The sequence below is a fragment of the Tympanuchus pallidicinctus genome, unplaced genomic scaffold (assembly GCF_026119805.1).
Source record: "Tympanuchus pallidicinctus isolate F22 unplaced genomic scaffold, pur_lepc_1.0 scaffold12, whole genome shotgun sequence".
Classification (NCBI taxonomy): Eukaryota; Metazoa; Chordata; class Aves; order Galliformes; family Phasianidae; genus Tympanuchus; species Tympanuchus pallidicinctus.
The window spans coordinates 18,322,919-18,344,539 of NW_026294637.1; the positions used below are offsets into that span (position 1 = coordinate 18,322,919).

At 46.9% G+C, this 21,621-nt stretch overlaps 1 protein-coding gene across 1 annotated transcript in view; it reads left to right on the plus strand.

Annotated features, from left to right (window-relative positions):
• HCN4 (hyperpolarization activated cyclic nucleotide gated potassium channel 4) overlaps nucleotides 1-20,428 on the plus strand; it is a 98,100-nt gene extending 77,672 nt beyond the window's left edge. Inside the window, exons 6-8 of the mRNA XM_052672235.1 lie at nucleotides 477-717; nucleotides 2,584-2,748; nucleotides 16,129-20,428. Of these exons, the coding sequence (XP_052528195.1) occupies nucleotides 477-717; nucleotides 2,584-2,748; nucleotides 16,129-17,693 (1,971 nt within the window). The 3' untranslated portion in view covers nucleotides 17,694-20,428. The remainder of the gene's footprint in view (nucleotides 1-476; nucleotides 718-2,583; nucleotides 2,749-16,128) is intronic.
• Nucleotides 20,429-21,621: the final 1,193 nt, after the last annotated feature.

A 21,621-nucleotide genomic window follows, 5' to 3' on the forward strand; every position in this document is an offset into this window, starting at 1 on the left:
CAATGGAGTACGTAGGGCTGCCAAGGTGAGTTATAACATTTTCCCAGAGTGGAGCTCTGGGCTTTTTCATGCACAGTTTTACCACCGCTATGCACCTCTCATACACTCCAAAGCTTTCTGCAGGAAGAGATATATTTTATGTATTTGGGAGGATGAGGGGAATCACTCTTTTGTCCCTGCTCAAAGGGAAAGCATATGAATGAAAGCAGTGAAGCATGGCGTCAAACTATCAGCTTCAGTTAGCACTGCTACGTGCTGTGAGCATCCAGAGGCCCATTCTAGCCAACACTGGGGGATCCAGACTAAGGGAACAGCATCTTTTTTGACTATTTAATGCACAGTGTGAATTTTTTAATATAAGTGGGAGAATGTCGTTATGTTATTAGATGTTGACTAAACATACCTTTTCTGCTTCCTCGTCCCATCTTTTCTTCCCGCCCACCCTCTCTTTCTCTTCTTATTCACTGTGCCATCAGGAAATCATAAACTTCAACTGCCGGAAGCTGGTTGCCTCCATGCCACTCTTTGCCAACGCAGATCCCAACTTTGTGACATCCATGTTGACCAAGCTGCGGTTTGAGGTATTCCAGCCTGGGGATTACATCATTCGGGAGGGCACCATTGGCAAGAAGATGTACTTCATCCAGCACGGGGTGGTGAGTGTCCTCACCAAAGGCAACAAGGAGACCAAGCTGGCAGATGGCTCCTACTTTGGAGGTGCGTGTTTATGGGTCACCTTTTCACAGTGAGGCCCACTGCTGGTGTTCACATTGTCCTTAACTTGTCCTGGATGCACAGGTGGAGCAGCATGTGGTACTGATACCTCTGCCACTTCTTTGTCCACCCTCTGTTCATTTCAGCTGTCTTGCAGCTTCTCATATAGTAAATTGTACAGTGGGTTGTGGCTGGGATTTATGGGCATCGCAGGAGTCTGGACTATAAATAATAACAAAGTGGAGAAGGAAAACTAAGCTCTTGTAGTTTCATTTCCTTCTGCCCCAAGCAAACTGATGGATCTGTGAAGCTGAGAATGTAAAGAGAAAAAAAGGAGCATTCTCTGTTTTCCAAGCACATTTATAGCGTTGCCTATTCCTACTGTCTGGCATCTATCATATGAAGTGCTGTATAAACATGGAGGGAAAAACACAGTCCTTCATCTCCCCAGTTTGTGGCTCAGCAAAATGTCATGAAGGTCAGCAGGCAGGTGTAATGTGTCAGCAGCAGTGAAACTAGTACAAGGTCAGAAAGCACCACAAGCTTCAGGATACTGCTCACAGAGTAACAGAGACTACCCAGCTGTCAGAGCCCTGCGGAGACCACACTGACGCTCCAGGACAGACAGTTCTCAGGGAGATGTGAGTTTCAGTACAAGTGCTGAATGTGCACCGCTGTCTACTGAGGGGAGGTAGAATGAAACCTGTCCTTCTATAAGGACTATTCTGTATTAAGTACTCATCTTACAATCATAGTTCCTGCAAAGAAAACCTGTTTGCACCTGCCTGCTGGCTCTTTGGTACAGAGATTTTGCGCATCACAGCAAGTTGGGTTTGCTTGCTGGGATTTGGAGTTAGAATGCTGGAGTAAGGATGATACGCACACAGTTCCACACACATCCAAAAATAGCACTGTCTTGTAAGCACCTTTTCCTTAGGAAAGCAGCCTAAAAACTCACCACTTTGTAGTGCTGCTATATGAGTGCCCTGGGGTGGATCCAGAGTGAATCCTCAGTACGATGCTGATAGATCAACACTCAGCAGCACAGAGAAGTATGCTGTCAGTGACAAGATCTTCTGTCCTTAGGTCATACCATCTGTATTTAAGTGCCTGTCTTAGGTGCCCAAACTCTGTGTTCAGTCAGTGGAAAAGCAAGCCTCAGGAGCTCTGTGCTGAAAGTTCAAGGAGCATGCCCAAATGGGGTTTTTATGCTGGAGTCAAGGACTTATTGTTCTCTAACCGGCTGAACACCTTCCTAGGAGTACCTGACTTCAGTGTAAATACACCTAGAGTTGGTAATGAGTGAATGGCACTAACTTGGTTCATCCTGACCATCTGGAAGCTTGTGACAGATCTGCAAGTAACTTCCAAGCATCTTTGAAAAGACAAATGTTTTGAGTATGAGGATCAAAGTTATTAACAGGCAGTAGGGCCACAGGGTCAGCACAGAGCCTCTACTGCAAATCTAGGGAGAGAATTAGCTTCAATGAGGGCACGACATGACCTTCTGCTCCCAGTGCCCAAGAGGAGCTGGTGAAAGACAGCTTCTCCATTCTGAATGCACAAGTGATATCTTTGATAATCCACCATAACAAAACTTGACTGGCTAATTAGATCAGCGGAGTCCCTTTGGTGCGGGTGTATGTAGCAGCTGCCACGACTGAGCCCCCTGGTATTTTATTGCTGAAATGTTACTGCGTATGGAGAACATTCCTACTGTTCCTGCTTTCAGCAAAGGGAAAGCTGGTAGAGTCCAGCTCGAGAGGGGACTGGGTGGCAGACGGGACTGCTGAGCAACTGTGCCAGGTTTTGTCCCGTGGGGTTGATGGTCTCTGTCCCCGTGTTCTCAGGCTGGGTCTTTCATTCCAGAAATCTGTCTGCTGACTCGCGGCCGGCGCACAGCCAGCGTGCGAGCGGACACCTACTGCCGGCTCTACTCCCTCTCGGTGGACAACTTCAATGAGGTGCTGGAAGAGTATCCCATGATGCGGCGAGCTTTTGAAACGGTGGCTCTCGACAGGCTGGACAGAATTGGTAAGTAGCTTGAAGGTCTCCTTTCCTCAACTTGCTGCCCTGGCATCCTGACCCCACAGATGGTCCTTCATTCCTTTGCTGGAGCTGTAAGCTGAAGGAGATTCTGCTCTGTCTCTCCTTGCCTGACTTCAGCTCCTACAGGGAGACCCATTCAGTTAGGAAGATCAGTGAAAACCTCATTCTACTCTTTCTCTCTCACATACACATTTCTGCCTGCTCCAAGATCAGTCTGACCCCACTAAGGGCCATCTTAGTGAATTCACTACGTTTTGAATTTTAGCTCAGAATGTGGAAATACCCACAGCCTCCCAGGTTCAAGAGAAAGCAGGCCACGCTGTGACCTCCACCAAGTACTGCAAGCAAATCTCAGTATTTCATTGAAATGTTCTGCTGCAGAAATCATCTCTCAGCATGAGGACTTTGTTAGAGTGTGACCTGTTTTTACACAGATGCTGGCTGGGGTATGACTGCATGGGTTAAAGGTATTAATTTTTTGAACTTAAGACAAAAACTGGCAGCTACATTGATGAGGAAGGATCTTCTCTGGTCTGTCAATGCATAATGAAATGCAGACCATAATGCATCTTCATGGAACAGTTGCTTTTCTGGTTATAGCTTACAAGCTGCTAGAGAAGCAAGAAGTGCTGTTTGGGAAGGGAAAGCTTGGTGTGCTTTCTGATCTCTTGTGCAAAACCATCAGCAGAACACAACCCCAAAGCACCTGTCCAGCTGTCCATTAGAGTTCAACTATAAATACCTTCAGTAGAAACAGGCAGCCAAACAAAGACATGGAAGTTGCAAAAAAGCCTCCCACACCTACAGTTAACCAAAGAGTATCATTGGATTGCAGTAGCTCACAGTGGCCCATGTCAGGATGCTGTCCTGCCCTGGGGAAGGCATAACTTGTGCTGCAAACATCCTTGTCTAGCCAGGGACCAGGGCACCAGTTGGTCATGACCAGAAAAATTTAAAATGAAGACATTAAGTGATTTAAAGAAGGTCATGCACAAAATATCTGCAGAGCTGTGGACCAAGCATTTCAGAATTCAAGTCTAACTTCCTAAGTTTCTTATTACACATCGCTTAAAGCTGCATGCACTTCCGTTGCTTTTCAGAATCAAAAAGGTCAGCACGAGTCTGAGTACAACGCAGAAAGCAAGGAGGATAATGGAGTGAGGGGGGCAGGGAGGAAGCTGGCAGCCCAGCAAGGGGTGCAGTGCCTCTGGGGCTTTTTATGTGGGGAACATTGTATTCTGTGCATCTCATTACCTGCTTCAAACCAGAAAGTGTGACCCTTGAGGAAAAGGTTGTGAGCTCAACATGTAGAGTCTGGCCACTAATGAGGCCCTAGTGTATGTGGCAACAGCCTTATCACATGGTTATTTAAATGAGACTGAACTAGCTCCTAGAAAATGTAATGTCAGACACAACCAAGGGTGGGGCAGCTTGACTTCATCTCAAATTCTTCAGCTTTAGATGGTCAGCACTGCTCAGCTTCCTGGCCTGAAGCTTTTTGTGACTGCGTATGCAGGTGAGCAGGGTGTTGTGTGCTTCTTGTCCTTTGCTCTGTGGATAGCTGCATTCATAACTAAAATTCATGGAAAATGTAGCAGAAACTGTTGGCCAGCAGTGATGCAGAACTTACAGGAAGTTCCCAAAACCACTGTGAAATTATGTAAATCCATGGGTGTTTAACTGGTGGTAAGACTGACAGCTGGGATGGTACCAGCTCCCAAGTGAGCAAGTTTGAAGCTAGCTGGGTATGTCTTCCCCTCCTGCAGTCCTTGAGCTGCTGTGTAGACCTAAGCTTGCTAGTGTGAGTCTTTCACAATGTGGATCAAAGTGAGTTGCCAGAAATCATAATAAAAGTCATCATTAGTGCAGGGAATTATACGGTAGAGAAACTGAGACATGGGGAGGTAAAGCCAACCTGCTCCAGATTGCACTGAGTCAGGGATATTACAAAGAATAAACCTTGCTGGTTCAACTCCTAACTCTCTAAGCACAAGGCAGCACCCCCTTTCCATAACTTCATCAGAACTCTGTTCGAATTGTTTTTGTGATGTTGCTTGCCCATGAATCAGACCTCTCATCTGAGGCATTTCCTTGCAGGCAGCCTTTTGGTATGTAGCCTTTTTGCACTTTCAGCATGGAAGAAAGCAGGAAAGGTTAGCCAGATGGAAACCTCCATAACTGCTGTGGGACAGCTTCCTTGAAGTGATGGTCAAGGGGAGAGCTGCTTCTCACAACTCTCCTTTCCAAACCAGCAAAAAGAACCTCATTTTCTTCTCTGGCAGGAGAAATTCCCTTCCACATGCAGCTGCAAAATATCAACATAACGTCAGAAGGTGACACAGAGCTACTGAAATAACATGGCCTTTGGAGCAGAGCTCTGGCACCGTCCTCCCCTCCTTTTGCCATTCGGCTGACATGAGAAAGTATTAGTCCCTACACTACATAAAAGGCACGTACCTTCAGAGGAAAATCCTAGTGCTATCCCTGTTAAATCGAGAGCTGCCTGCTACTAGCTTTATATCCTCTACTATTGCAAAATAGTGTACTCGTAGCACTTTCCCACCCCGCTGTGCTCAATGTTCTTTGTCTGGAATTTCCCTAAAGAGCCAATTCCCTACTGAAATTGGCAGATTCCATGGAAATCCCTGCCTTTGATAAATAAAGCGTTTTCTTCACCTTCCACTGAAACGTGTGCCATCCAGCAGCAGCAGCACAGCAGCTGTGTAACAGCATGTGACTGTTTAGTGAAGTCAGGAACGCTACACTAAACTGAGGCTCTCTCTGAAAGTAAGGGGACTGTCGTAGGGATCTGAGGGAGAGTGACAGAGGCACAGAAAAGCTGAGTATGAACTAAAGTAGAACAGTACTTTGGTTCTTGTTCAGCTTAGGATCTGTATTCAAGATGGAAGCAAGTGGGAGCCTCCTTCCAAGTTAGTAGTGCATTCACTGACTTTCTTCTGCCCAGATGACAACATGTCTTTGAGAAGTTCCAGCCTGAGGACATGAAATGATTCAGAGGGCTCTGTCACTGCCAGCAGAGGTCCATCCAGTATTCTTCCTTTGCAGTGAGGAACCAAAAGAGCAGAGAGAAGGAAGCCCACCCAGGAGAGATGTCCAGAGAAGGGCAACAAAACTGGTGAGGGGTCTGGAGCACAAGTCCAATGAGGAGTGGCTGAGGGAGGTGGGATTGTTCAGTCTGGAGAAGAGGAGGCTTGGGAGAGACCTCACTGCACTCCACAACTTCCTGAAGGAGGTTGTGGTGAAGAGGGGTTTGGCCTCTTCTCCCAGGCAACGAACAGGACCTGGGGAAATGGCCACAAGTTGTAGCAGAGGAGGTTTAGGTTAGGCATGAGGAAGAGCTTTTTCTCTCTGAGAGTGGTCAGGCACTGCAATGGCTGCACAGGGAGGTGGTGGAGTTGCTGTCCCTGGCAGTGTTCAAGAGGTGTCTGGATGAGGAGCTGCAAGATCTGGTTTAGTGCTTGTGGTAGCAGTGGTGATGAGAAGACAGTTGGACTGGATGATCTTATAGATCATTTCCAACCTCGTGATTCTATGATTCTATGATGTTTACAGGATTAGCAGCTCTACTGGGGATTTGGAATTGTGATCTAAGTTTGCTAAGTAGCAGAGAGACGGGATGAGGATGTGAGCCCCCATCCCTTGAAGCAACAGGAGCAGTGCTGCTTGACTGGAAGTGCAGTGAGGCATTCACTTTGCAGAGCAAATGCAGTCTGAAATTCCATGGCTAGGCAGAGGGGAAGGAGAGGGGCTGGCACATGCTGATCTGCGTGCCCCCACTGCTTCCTGCTGGTACACGGGTACTGCAGCAGCAGGAAGGGCACAGCCCCCAGAGAGCCCTCAGCTCCATTGATCGCTCTGCCGAAGAGCGTGTTGGTGTATCCTCCTAACCTCTGTTGTTAATGGGAATTGATATTGGCATCCTGCCTGGGCCACGTGTGGCTGGGGAAGAGGTTTCCCAGGTGTTTTGCACTTGCAGAGCTCTTTAAAGACTGGAAAGGATTAGTCCCCAGGAATTGACTAGGGCCTGATTCTGCAGTGATTTGTGTCCCTGCTGAACTCTCTCTCTGAGTAACTTCAGACTTTAAAGTACTCCTCAGGCTGCAGAAAATCACATGCGTAGCTCTCCATAGGCTCAGAGCCTGAAGATGGAGACCTGAGGAAATCAAGCCGATCACTGAGGAATGATGATTTTAGCCCTGGCTTAAATCTCCTCTTGTTCTTGACCAATCTGTAAAATTCTCTGTAGTGTTTGTGCGTTTAGCTGATTTGTTCCTTTCTCCAGTGAGTGATCCTTTGTAGGACAGGCATTTGTGAGCAGGCCCTGTTTGTGACGTGTCAGTGACGTAAACTGCCTGGTTCTGTTCCTGCCTGGCTGTGAATCTGGCTTGGGGTGATCATCGAAGCTTAAAATTAGATTTTCACAAGTGTTTGCACTTGTAAAACACGACCACTCCGATGTTCACTGAAAGTAAATACAACATGGGTTGTGAATATTGTCAGATCAGAATTCCCTCATCCGTTCAAAAAATAGTGGGAGACAATTGTTTTCTGACTTTTAAATCTTGATGTCTGCCATGAGGTTCCCTACCATCCATACCGAAGTTGCTGCTGGGAGCTGAAAGAGCATTCTGAAGCCAGAGGAAGTCGTTTTTTTCGATTTCTTTGGGAATATCTCACTTCAAGTGGTTTGAAATGCCTATGTTTTGAATGCCCGTTGCATGGATTTTGGTCCAGGGATCTCAGTTTAATGGATTAAAAATGCCTTGCATTTCCTCCAGGCATTGCAGATGCTAAAAAACAAATCTAAGGCAACACAATACCAGTCTAAATATTATTACATAATGTTATTACAGCACAAGGCTGCCTGTTTAAAATATTATAGTGGCAGAAGTTTTAAAAAGCGTTGTCATAGGAGCCACAAAATAGCTGTTCTCAAACTTTTTCACTGGGCACCCTGTTTGTCAGCTCCTGATCACTCTTCTGCAGTTGAAATTGAAATCCTGTTGGGTTTGCAACGCCGCTTGTCTGAATGATGGCTGATACTGTGGGATCTGCTGCCACAGAGCTGGGACTGGCCTGTGTTAGGCTGGGTGAACTGAGAATGAGAAGTCTGGGACCTGTGCCAAGCTCTGCCACAGATTCCCTGTTTGTCCTTGTCATGCCTTTGCAACATGCCTCAGTTCCTCATCTCTTCTACAGGGAAAATAATATTAGCAAAGGTGGAGCCCAGTCTGAACACGTCTTAGCTACCTATTCCCTTGTGGCAGGTGCCATGCAAAATCACATGAAATGGGCTGAAATGTGTATAAATAAAGCAGTCTGTGCTCAGCACAAAGCGTACTCTGCATCCACACTGAGGTCCCAATTTTGTTTATGCAGGTGATTAACCCCCAAAGATCTGCACGTGTGAGATGAGCAAGCAGATTTGCTCACAGGGCTATATATATATATGTCTCTTAGCTGCAGTTGCTGATAAAGGCACAGGTGATGAAAACTTATTATCCAAGTACTGAGCTGCTATGATATCAATGCTTGACAAGTGAAAACACAGGTTTTTCTGTGTTGTGTCCTCTTTGGTCACCTGAAAAACCCATAAACATGACTGTTTATAGGGAACTGGGGTTCAAATACTGCTACGTGTGTTTCTCTGACCTGAAATCCTCTCCTCTGTACAATGTGCAGACCCAAATCTGACTTTTACAGTCAGCAAAGAAAAAAAGGCATTGATAAAAGGATATGATTCATCTCCTTTGAGTTGGCTGTCTGAAATGGCCTCGGTGAGCCACACAGTGCAGTCTGGCCCTGCTGTAGGTATCTTCAAGGTGGGAGTTCAAACTTAGGCAGGAATTCAATTTCTGAATTACTTTGTCTTTGGAATTGAAGGCCCAGACTCAGTGTACATCAGCCTAAGGAAAGCTATCGATTGGCAGCTCACCATGAGTGAGCGCACATGACTTCAGCTTAATTAAGGTGAGCTGGCAACCCAGTCTGAATGTGGAAGCACTGTTTCTCATGCAAGTCTGGAAGGAAAATAAAGCCTGACATATCTCGACAGAAGGAGGGTAGTGATGAGATCTCAGGAGACCTGGCTTTGACTTTGTAAATAACCTTGATCACATCAGTTGATCCCAACTCCTGTCTACCTTGCAGAGTGTGAGTTCGCTGGGCCGGGTCACTGATACCACAGACAGTTAGTTGGTGAGCTAGGAGACTTTCAGCAGAAGCAAGAGGAGAGTGATAGGAAATGCAATATATTTGTGCCCCATATCTATGGGCCCCCTAAGTTACCAGCTTGCTTTCGGATTTAGAGAGCCATGCTCACAGCTGTTTGCTATCAGCATGAAAATAAAACACCTGCTCAGATAGTATTTTCCCATTCAAACACCTTTTTAAATACTCTCAACCCTCTGTTAAATTATGTGAAGAGCGACCTACTTACCAACCGTACCTCTAAATTTAGGGGACTTCTCCTGCCTCGAGGGCAATCTGGTAGCTATCTGCCACCAGACCACACTGCTGACAGAAAACAGTTCCAGAATGTCATCAGTCCAGAGTCTTCCAGAATCTGTCCCTGTCACAGCTGTCAGCTCCAGCAGGGCACTGAGAATTGAGTGCAGAAGCTTTGGCTCCAGATGCAAGCACTGCTGCCACTTGAGGAGAAGGCGGCTCTGGCTTCAGTCTGCAACAATAAGTAACAACCATTGTGCTTCAGAATTGCACAGTTCTTACACCCTTTCATGGCAATTCATAATGTTTGACTTTTTTTTTTCTTTTTTTTCTGCAGAGCTCTGTAGAGTCACATAAATGTCAGAAGTGAGAGAGGAGCATCATAAACTTATTTCAAGTTTTGCTTAATGATCATAAGATTAATCAGATAACATTACTCACTGTGTGCTATTTGACCCAGTTAGGGGTTTGTTAGATGGTAATAAGATGGTATTAAGACAACAGACCCAGCTAACCACCCCATACAAAGAGCTCTGTGCTGATAAAATTAATATCCCTTTCCACATGGCACCTTCCTGCAATAAGCCCCTATGTACAGGTTTAACTCCAAATAGGCTTGTGGGGAACAAAGGGAGAAGAGAGTATTGTTGTACATTAACTGTATTTCAGGTGATAGAGCTTTCACAAGACAGACACAGACTTCATTATGCAGGTGGGTGCTGCCTTATCATGGTGTAAGAGCACATGTATGGCAACTTCTGCAGCGCAGTTCATCAGGAACCGCACATCCACTTTGTAAGTGTTTACACAGGCAGGCTCTCAGGAGGGTTAACGTGAATTACCTTCTAGAGCAGATTTGTTAAGTGCCCTGAACTCCTCTGTGGATGCTCTTACACAGAGTCAAGCTGCTGAGATCCAGCTGGCTTTGCCTTGCTTCTGGGAGCTGCTCAGTTCTGAGCAGAACTTCACGTGGCGGTTTGTGCAGTTCAGCGTGGGGTGACCTACATTTGGGAGAAAGCTGGGCTCAAACAGGGGAACAGCACATACACGGGGAGTCGAGAATTATTTTGAAACCTCTCTTCCAGCTGATTTCCCTGTTTATGCAGATCCGAAGACAGTGGTGCAGTGAGACCTTGCAGCCAGTGCAGCGCCAGTGCAGCACTCCCCATGGCACAGAAACAGCTGGGGCAAGGGAGGGCAGAGACCACCTCCATCCCTGCACTGTGCCATGGGCTGTGCTGCTGGCTGTGACCCAGGCAGAATGCTCTGAACCCAGCTGTGTGAGTAACAAGAGGAGAAGAAGTAACCAGAGTAGCAGGGGGCAGCCACTTTGACAGCAGGCCGGGGCATAAGCCAGCCTAATAAAGTGAGATTATTTCAAATGCATGCAAATTCAAAAAGCGATTCAGTGACCTGAATTCTTAAACTGCAGCCAGCAGACTTAGACAGAACTGAAAAGAGAAATGAACAGAAAGCTACAGCTAATTTCCCCTGTGCCTGTGCAGAATTTCAACAACAGAAAGCTAATTTTGATTATTTGATAGAAGAATTATTGTTGAGTGCTGGCTCTTTTAATGAAATTGCATGAGCCTTTCTCCCCGTTCTTTTGTATGCTATCTACAGCCAAGGAAAATCTGACTTTGCAATTCTTTATTAAGGGAGCAACATCTATTAGCTTAGTTTCCACAATTTCACATGCCCTCCTCCACAAAGCACCAGTAGCTTTGTTACAAACACATCTTAGGCTCCGAAGATCTTTTTTTCTCCTGCATTTCGTCCATTGTTGCAGTGAGGAATTTATTTTTGTCTGACCACGGGAAAAAACATATTGTGCTAAGAGCTGTAAAAAGAGAACAAAAAAGTCAGTTCTGGGGGTCCTTTAGTGCTTTAACTGCGCTCCTGAAGTTGTCCCCACCACGGGTTGTCACCCAACACATGCCCTGCAGGAGGGGAGCAGAGTCTTGCCCCATGACGCAAGTAAGGCTGCTTCTCACCTCAGTAGAAAGGTAAGGGGCCAGAGTAAAGGATAGCCAGGAGTGAAGAAATAAGGAGACAGAGGACTGGAAACAGCAGGTTGGCTCAGCCATGGAAGAGGCCGCTGGAAGACAAGACAGGTGCCTTTACTCTTTAAGAGATAACTTGGCCTCTGCTTCCTAATCTTGCCTGGAGTGCTGCACTGGACAAAGCTGTTCCTGTGTGCATCTGTAGGTCTGCTGAGGTTAGGGAACTTCTTTCCAAGAGCTCGTGTTAGCGCAGGTTGTGACTTTGGATGAAGAGAATCTGAGCTTCTAAAATGTCCATGGGCGTATTAAACAGATTAAATGCTCTGAGGCAGAATCTGCTTAGAGAAATGTAACTGCCTGCTCCACGAGAAGCACAAAGCAGCATATGGCAGGGAAAGGTAAAAGCAGTGCTTTTCTCCTGTAAAAGCAGATGAGACTTCCGGAGACAGATGTGTGACAGTGTTCATGCAGCAGCCCTTCACCTCAGAAGACCTGGGTTCAGATCTGAGCAGGGCTTTGCAACCAGAGTGCAAAGATGTGATCCAACCAGGAAAAGAAAAAGAATCTCCCGAAAAAGATTTTCCTGTAAGGGAAACCTGAAAACTTCAAGTCTCAGGTTGGCCTGGGTATGCCAATGGTCTCCAGAGGAAACATTCCTTGCATTTTGACATATCCAAAACAAAAATTTTACTGAATTTCCAGTTCATGGAGTATGTCAACAACATGCCACAAATTCAAATCGCAACTTTCTTCACAATCTCATTAAATTCATCTTGGAAGCTGAGGAGAGACGCATGGGTGGGCTGTTTGTTTTGTTACCTTAGACTCTACTCAGCACTTAATTCCTGTGGGATAAACTGTGCAGAAGGAGAAACTCCTGTAACATAATGGCTCTGTGCTTCTATGATGAGGGAAGCAGGAGTCCCTTGCTCCCTCCCAGTGAAGCTCTCACTGGTTTAGCAAGAACACAGGGCTGTCTTGTGGTTCACTAAGTGTAGCAGTGAGTTGCAGGACACCATTTTAATCAGGGTGACACAGAGCCAAACTAATCAGCAGTTCTTTGATTGCTGACTTTTCTGCTCTCCTTTTGAGGCAGGTGCAGTGACAATAAATCCAGAGAGGGAAAAACAAATTTGGAATTGAAGCAAATTGGTAAATAAGGTGGGGAGCAGAAATAATCTCAGAACCATCATTTGGAGCAAATTCACTTCGACTGCCTCATTCTGCTGCTGGTGTGTATTTTGTGCAGGACTTGAGTCAGGCCTGCCAGGAAAATGTTTTATCCCAGCAGGGCGCTGCTGTGTGCATGTTGTAATCTGGTGCTGGCTGAAAGGAGGGCTTTTCTCCAGTAGCAACTGATCAGGCTTGTACTGGGGGGTGGCAGCTACATGTGAGTGATGCAATTAATTAGAACGGTGGAAGCAATTAATTTTTCAATCCGCTAACCAGTTTTTGGAAAATGATTTTGAAAACTTCCTTTTTCCCTTCAGTAATTGAAGGAACATTTTCAGTAATTTTCTGCAGCAGAAATTTGAGTATCTTGGCAAAACAGAAAAGGAAAAATTAATGTAATGAAACAGTTAATAAATTCAAGTTGCGCTCAGGAAAACGGTAAAATGCGATTTCAAAGGAAAACCGAGACATCCTGTTTAAAAATTAACAAAAATAAACATTCCAAGGTTTTTGCTGGAGTTGTTTTATCGACTTGACACAAATTGAGCTTTGATCAACTCATTTTCCAGTAGGAAGCGTGTGCGTTTGGAAAATGTGAACATACTCTGCATTGAGTGCTCTGCCAAGGAAACCAGCGTCTGCTGCTGGAGCTGCAGTTATGAAAACATCGGTCCTCTCAATTCATCCGTGCTGCTCTGATTAACATCACTATGGGTCTCGTTTGAATTGAGGGCAGCGCTGGAAATTGCAGGCTATTGAAGCACAGACAAGCAAATCAGAAGCCAAAGACAGGTGACATGGAATTAAAAGTGCGAGACGAGGTGCGAGGATGGAGGCAGAGCAGTTGCTGGCATTGAGCTTTTCAGAAAGCTGCGCTGCTGTTCCTCCTCTTCAGCCCGGTTCTTCTTCAGTCTGTTATCAAGAGAGCTAGGGCAGTTTTTTGCCTGTCTGGTTTGAACTCAGCATGCCGTCTCCCATCCACATCCTGACCTTGCAGTTGTGCAAGCTAGCTGCAGATTGCCCATGCTGCGATTTGTACCTTCAGATCCAGAAAGCAAATGATTACAAACCTGCAGTCTGAATTGTTCTTTATCTCAAGTGCCAGCCAGACTTTCTCTGGCCTTGGCATTTTATTTAGATGGGTTGCTCTTTTTCCCCGGAGTTGGAACAGTGAGCTTTTCTGTTTCTGTTTAAGCAGCTCTTTGTGATCTAATTTGTTTGGGAGCAGGTTTGTGATTCTAGAAGCTGCTGCCTGGAAAGCACCGTGTGTGTATGGTGTGACCTTCCACTTCATTCACTGCAAAGCTGCTCTGAATTTTAAAGGTGACATTCATACTCCTCTGGGGTGACAGGCTACCTGAATGGCAAGTGGAATCAGGCCTGGTTAGGGGATATCTGCTGCTGGCTGTTCCAGCCTGCTGCACAGTGAAACCCATTTGTACACATGTCCTATACAAGCACTTCCAGTGCAGTCTCTTGAGCCCCTGTAATGACATTAGGAGCTCAGATTGCTGTTTACCTTGAGGATTGTGTCTTTGCAAGGCTGCTGTCTTTCTCTAGGATGTGTGCCTGTCGGTATGCCTTACTGTATTTTTGGAGGGAGTCATCAGCAGGAGGGAACACACTAAAACGTCAGGCATCCCATAGCGCTACACGCAGCAGGCAGGTCCCAAACACACGGGTTGAAGCCCAGAAAGAAAATCCCGTCAGCATTTCAATGTGGTTTTTATGCTGCAGTTCAGCCCACTGGAAGGGCTGACCAGGGCTGACCTGTAGCTTTCAGGCTTCACCTGCTCTGAATGATTGCAGAGCACTTTTGCATAGCTTATATAAAGGGATAAACTCTTCATTTTAAAAAGTACGGTGAAGGGAAAACCTGTGACATGTTCTGCCAATGCTTAACTACAATTCCTATTAGATTGTTCCTTATCTGTTTTTTTTTCTGGGCTTGTCTAAGATCACAGTATCTGTTAGGTGTTTCTGTAGCTGAAGGGAACAGTTCTTATCAGCTTCCATTATCTGTGAAGCTCCTTATATATCAGCATCAATTCGCCTCTTCTCTGAGGAACTCAGCTAGTAACATTCAAGCTTCCTTCATTTCAGAGTTGCTTTCTAGGACGCCAGAATTCAGTTGCACTCTTCTGAATGTTGCTCAAGTCCTTTGCTGCCAGATGTTTTGTTTTGACCACAGTAAGAGGCGCATCTTCCAGCTGTAAGTCTTTTACCTGATACAGATAGAAAATTTGCATCAGAGAGTGAAAAAAATGTAACAGTCTGGGTGTCATCAATACACAGCTTTTAAACGGGGATTAAAGTAGGCCCTTCCAGATCCTAGCATCTGGCAAGGTGCTGTCTGCTTGTCCTGGTCCTGTGCAAGATGTAGAGGAGATCAGAACCAGCAGAAATGACATTTGAATCCAAGCAGTTTCACAAATGGGCGCGGGGCCTGAGGATAAGAGGAGTTAATTCAGCTTTTGATCTGATCCTGGTTGGCTAGTGCCTCATCTAGGGGTCACCCTTCTCCATGCACCCCCAAGCTTCAGCTGCAGAAATGAGCTGCATGCATGCAAACAGGCAGACCAGGAGGCATATTTGCATGCGTGCACACAACTTGCTAGGCTGGGCCCTTTATTAAGGGTATTTTCAAACAGCTTCAGTTAACAAAAGCGAAAAGGAAGCCCCTAGGAAGGTGCTATCAAATTGGCACATGCTGTTAGGGGAGAGGACTCCTGAAAAGGCAAGAAGAGAGGATCTAACCCACACCAGTTTTGTAAGTAAATCATTCAAACCAGCGTATACCAACACCTTGTAAATCAATGCTGGCACAGTTAACAGTGCACAGACTGTTAGGAGAACACAGATACAAAAGCTGTTAAACAGAGTGCATAACCATGTCAGAAATCCTGTCCTTTGAGAAGGCATTTGCACTCTGGTGAAAGGGCATTGCTGGCAGCATCTCATCCCTTGCTGCAGTCCAGGGGAGTTCATCCCTGCAGTGCCAGGTGCACACTCAGGCCAGGCAAACTCATTACGCCACATTTTCCAGCCCATTGAAAAGGCAAAGTGCTGAGCTAATATTTTGCTGCAGGCTAGAAAGTCCAGCTGGAACATGATATTTGCTAGCCTGCAGTTTCCAGAAAGCTGGGGCTAGAAGGGCATGGCCAAATAAGATGGTAGCTGTGTGTCTGAGAGCTTTCACTTGGGCCAGTAAAGTTCTCCTGTCCCTTCTTCGTAAAGAGATTTCATTTCAGCTAGAACAAAATGATTGACTTCAGAGCAAACAAGATGCATAAAATATAGGAGAAAAAGATATCTCTAGGGAATAGCTGAAGACTTAGGAGACTTCAGTGAACTTGCATTTTTGAGGTGTAGCTTTTCAAACACAAGAATTACAGTCTTGTTTTTCTGTTCTTTTTCTGTAAATGGACGTTTAGATGCCAGGTGAGTAACTTGTAGGTTCATAAGCTTTGCTGCCAGTCTGCCCCACTTCTAAAAACTGAATCTACTGTCTAAGACTGTGTTCTCTGGATCTCAAAGTCTGCTGATCATACCACAAAAGCAGAAGATATAATGTTTATCGTCTTGTCGCTGGAGCAGAGACTGTACCCAGATCCCATAATGACAGCGGAGATGGTGCCAATAATTTGAGGAAGCTCTGGCAGGAAGCCTCCCCTGCTTTGACATACGAGAATGACTCTTTCTCTCTCCACTTTCTCCACAGGTAAGAAAAATTCCATTCTGCTGCATAAAGTCCAGCATGACCTCAATTCGGGGGTTTTCAACTACCAAGAGAATGAGATCATCCAGCAGATCGTGCAGCACGACAGGGAGATGGCACACTGTGCTCACAACGTCCAGGCTGCCGCCGCAGCCGCCGCCGCCGCGTCCACCCCCACCCCCGTCATTTGGACCCCGCTCATCCAGGCCCCCCTGCAAGCCGCAGCCGCCACCACTTCCGTTGCTATCGCCCTGACCCACCACCCGCGCCTCCCGACAGCCATCTTCCGTCCCCCCGTGTCCGTCTTGGGTTCCCTGGGACAGCAGTCCAGCCAGACCCCAAGACAGCTGAAAAGGCTTCAGTCCCTGATCCCGTCGACCGGGCCTTCCGCCGTTGGCTCTCCCTCGAGTACCCCGTCCCAGCTGCACACCCCGGGAGCAGAAACACCTTCGTCCTCTTCCTACCACATCCAGCAGCTCGCTGGGTATTCGGCCGCTGCCGGCTTGGGGCAGTTCCAGGTGGGATCCCCTCCCGCGGGCTCTGGGCAGCAGGGACTGAGCGGTGCGTCCTCAGCGGGGCTGAGCCAGCTGCAGCGGGCGCCTTCTGGCTCACCCCTGGGGACGGCTCAGCCCCTGCAGCAGCAGCAGCTGCAGCGGCAGCCCTCCCTTTCCAGCGGCGGATTCGGGCACTTCCAGCAGGCCGCAGCCAGCTCTCCATCCACGTCGCTCACCCAGCTCTCATCCAATTCCCCCCCCAGCCTCCTCAACCAATTCCAGCCCGCCACAAGACCGCTGCAGGGGGGACAGTTGCAGCAGCTCTCGGGCAGTGGAACTCTGGGGGGAATTAATCACTTCCAGCCCCCTCCTTCTTCCAACTCTCCATCCTCCAGCCTAAGCCAGCTGGCACAGGCCTCCGGCGGGCCGTCCTCGGGCCTTTGCCAAACACAGCCAAGTGCATTAGGATCTTTAACTGGAACGATAGCCCAGCTCCACCAAGAACGATCCCCCTTTGCCTCCGCGTCTCCTCTACAGCAGCCTGGCGTCGCCTCTCCCTGTTACACCCCTTCTGGCCTTAGTCCTCCTACTCAGAGCCCAGTGGCAACGAGAACTTTTCAGTGCGGCCCGCTCGGGGCCTCGGGCTCTCACGGCTCTCTGCTCCTGCCTCAGACCGCCAGCCCACCTCCGCAGATCCTGCAGTCCAAGAGCACGCCACCCGTGCCGCCGGGACGCTTGAACCAGGACATCAAGTTGATTTCTGCTTCCCAGCCATCCTTGCCCCAAGAGCTGGCTCAGACACTGAGCCAAAGTTCTCATTCCTCTAGAGAATCTGTTTCCAGCTTCTCTCCTTTTCCCGGAGGAGGGACTGGACTTCTCGGGAAGCCTTGTAGCTCAATTCCTGGCCGTGTGACTTTACCACGTCAGATGTCCTCAGGTTCTTTACCGCACCCGCTGGTGTTTGGGGCCGGCGCTGCAGGCACCGCTTCTCTGACTGCTGGTGGGCGGAAAGAGTCCATAGTGCTCACAGGGGATCTGGAGCCTGTCAGATCCAAACTGCCCTCCAATTTGTGAGGACTCCTTCCGAGAGCTGGTCATGTCAGCCGTGCAGTTCGGTTCCTGATTAGACTTTCATGAATCATTTTTTGCCTTTTTTATTTTTCCCTCTTTCCCCCCCCCTTCCCCCCTCCATTTCTTTTGTTTAGATTTAACTGTGATTAGAAACAAACAAGCAAACAAACAAACAAAAAAAAACACACGGAAAAATGACAAAAAAAAAGAAGATAACCAGGTATTCTTAGAGCTATAGATTTTTGGTCACTTGATTTTATAGAATATTTTAATACATGGAACAAAAGGATACGAGCAAATTTAATCCAACGAGGTAACGCACAGACAGGGCATGTGCCTGAGCTGGAACATGTGAATGATCAGCCATAGAAGCCACCAAAAAAGGTTTTCCTGTTGAGACAGTGATCCAAGGTTGACGTGGGCCGTAGAAGGGAACATGAGGCCGGCCCGTAGCTGGTGTTTTTGGAACAGCTGTTGTTGGCCACCAGCTGTGGGGGGGGAACTCGATGGCTCAGTGTGTGCATCGGGAAGTGTCACCTCCTCAGGTCTCTCCTGCGATCTGCAGGTTGCAGAGGAAGCAAGAAGAGAGGTGAGTTTCATTCATGCAGTCCCCTCTAGGAATATCAGATGGGCTGAGTTTCTGTGTGGACTCCATCTGAAGAAGATGACCAGGAGATGGACGGACTTGACTTCAGATGCTTGTCTCATTCCGCTGATGCTCTAATGTGGGTTGTGGGAGAAGTCCTGTCTCTGCCACCACACCAGGCAGCTGTTCTCAGCAGAACAGCCTCAGCCTCACTCCACGGCTGGAAGCCTGCATGCTGCCTTCCAGGTTGGGGCATGCAAAGCAAGGGGAGGGGTGAAGAAAGAGACAGCACTTTAACCTTCCCTCTCTCCGTTTTAATGTCTCAGTGTCCATGGGCTGACTGCTTTGAAGAGAACTGGTTAGGGTAAGATTGCAAGGTGGGCTGCAGCCACCCCAGCCCTCTTCTTCCTTAGCCCAGGGGAGTTTGAGCTTGGAGGCACTGAGGGCAATACCAGTGCCCAGCCAAGAATCCTCCAGATTTGCAAATATGTTTGTACCATTAAAACAAATTAAACCAGAAATCTGGCCAGCCATGGTCCGTGCTTCTCCTCTGATGGGGGAATTGAAATCTTTTGCTTGATTTCACCAGCAATAACAGCCTGCACCTGATTGGCGTTGGTCTCGCCCTGCAGTTGCAGCATCACTGGACACATCTGGGGGCTGGCAGGCACCTTGAGCTGGAATTTTTGGGCTCCCCTGATTTAAGACAGTCAAAACGGGTTGAAGACAGGAAGGTGCCTTTGGGTGCACTCAGCAGCGAGAAGCTACAGCCTTTACCTCTAGAGCAAATGTCTCCTTTTCTCTCTTTTTGTTTTCCTTTCAATTCTTTCTTTCTCTTTTGTTCTTCCCAAGGCCAAGAGGTGTCTCCAGCCGCCTCAGTGTAAACAGTCAGGTGCTCAACTTTTCTAACTCTTGTTGGAAACACTTGTCCAGCTCCCCTCTGTTCTCAGCTATCTTGGAGTCCCTCCAGCCCACAGAGGGAAAGCAGACCTTCCTGCAGCAGTGCCAAAAAATATATCACAGTAACGATACAGGCCCACACAACCCCTCATCTTACCTCCTCTCCCCAAAAACACTGGCTGACAGTTGATTTTTATACCGAATTGTTTGCAAAACTCTTGACACGTGCCTGTATCTTGAATGTTGCTGCAGGCATTACTGGGCACTCCTGCTTCAACGTGCTTTGGTGGCTCAGAATTCAGATGTAATCAGCTTTGGTCTTCCTTAAAGGGTCAGGGGAACTCTAGAAATGTTTTTTTCTACTAGCTACATACAATTATGTATGTGTGAGTGTGTGTGGCGGGAGGGGAGTGTGAGTGTTTGTGTGTGTGTATAGATTTTTATATATATATCTATATATACACACATGCTTTTATATATATGTAGTGTACAGTCATACACATACGTAGCCTATTTATGCACATGTGTAAGCAGCACACACACACACACACATATTTATATATATATATATATATATCCTAGTTTTAAAATACATGTCTGTTTTGACCCTCCTGTAGGACTGATTGGCAGGAGATAATTATAACACGTAGATCCTGCTTTTCCAAAATATGTACACGCTCATCTTGAAAGAGAATCAGATTGATGGAATTGAAGCAGACTCACAGATCCTCTCATAGTTTCAGAGGTATGAGTTCCTAGAGGAAGACTCACAATATCCTTTTAAGTATTCTGTTTGTTTTAACAACCTTTTTCCCCATATACTAGAGGGCCCCCTAGAACGAACATCTCGAGAGGTTGGGAGCTAAGCTGTTTGGGTCTGGGGAATCTAATACAAGCAAGTGGGAAAGGTCTTCAGCCCAGCGATGCCAAGCCCTCATGGATGACTGTCCTGTGACTGCTGCATAGGTACTTGAATCTCAACAACCCCTGTGGACACTCAGACAAATGGAGGGGCACAGAAACACCCTGAGGGCTGTCTCTGGTAGCCGTGCGTTCCATCCACCAGTCCGGTGAACATCCTTTGTTCAGTTGGGTTCCTTTGCTTGAATTTTCACGGGGGTCTTGTTTGATTTTCCAGTTCTTAGTGGTGCAGTAGCCAATATTGAGTTACTCCGACTGGACCCCAGTCAACACTAGGCTTGTCTCAGTAGGTGGAACTATATTAATTATTATTGTTATTTTTTGTTTTATTTTGGGGGTTGGGGAGGGAGGGAGGGAAGAGTTCAAAGGGTGGGGTTTGCAATATAAAACACAATAAAAACCTTAGTAAATAAAAAAGTAAAAAACCCATCTCTCTGACTTGCTGTCTGCTTTAAGTGTGAAAATTCAGGCAACATGAGATTTAAAGAAGAAAAAAACCTTGTGTGGAATTTCAGCCCTCTCTGTCCTATTGGAGAGAGACCAAGGAATTTTCTCACTTCCTGTCTGTGTTTTCGTGCTATTTTCACAACTTCAGTGGTGTTTACCAGCTGCCACCTCTCCACCTCAAACATTCCTGTGCAAAATAAGCCATTGACCGTAACGTTTCTAAGCTTTTCAACAGTGTGAAGGGGCAACCTGGCAGTTGTTTTGCTAAACATGTATGAAATTCATTCATGTTACTGACAGGTCTGGAATCTCTGGCTGATTTTGTGATCCCTAGAGAAGAGCTTAAGGAGCTTTACTGCAGGGTGCAGAAGTTAACGGCTTGGAACAGGGACTATCACAAGGAGCAGACAAAAAAACTGGATAAAGCAAGTACCACTTCCAGGTCTCAAGCAATGCTGGATGATGATGCCAGGGTCAGGACCTGAGGTATTTTTGGAAGGTAAAAGTAGCCTCAACCCTTAGCTTTCATTGAGATCCTTTTTGAGTCTTTGTCCAAACCCAGTCTAGAAAATGTGCTCAAAATCTGTTATGTGGGTCAGTAACTCACACAAGGCCTCATGCTCTTTCTTCAGTGCCAAGAAAACATACAGCAGAGCAGCCCAGCTGCTGGAGTCTGCCCTACTGCCCATGGCACTGAAATGCAGCTCGACATCAAGCTCCCTGCACCCTCCCAATAGGCTCACATTCATTTTACCTTCCTAAAATCTCGTTTCCTTGGTACCTTCTCATCCAGTGGTTGTGTTTAGCCCAAAGGCTGTAAATGAAGTCAATGTTTTGCACAGAAGGATGCTCAGACACTCACACTTCCACTGATGTGGTGCAGTAAAGGCACAGTCAAAGCAGGATGCTCCTCTCCTCTCCTGCATCTGGTACAGGAAAATTGGAGACCCTTTTGATCTCCCTGACCTTGTCTGCATGTAATTGAGAGGCACTGGTGAAGAAAGAGCAAACCAAACATTTTCATCAAAAAATGCCCTTATGCCATTCCCTTGAAACCAGATGGCTCTACCCCAGAAG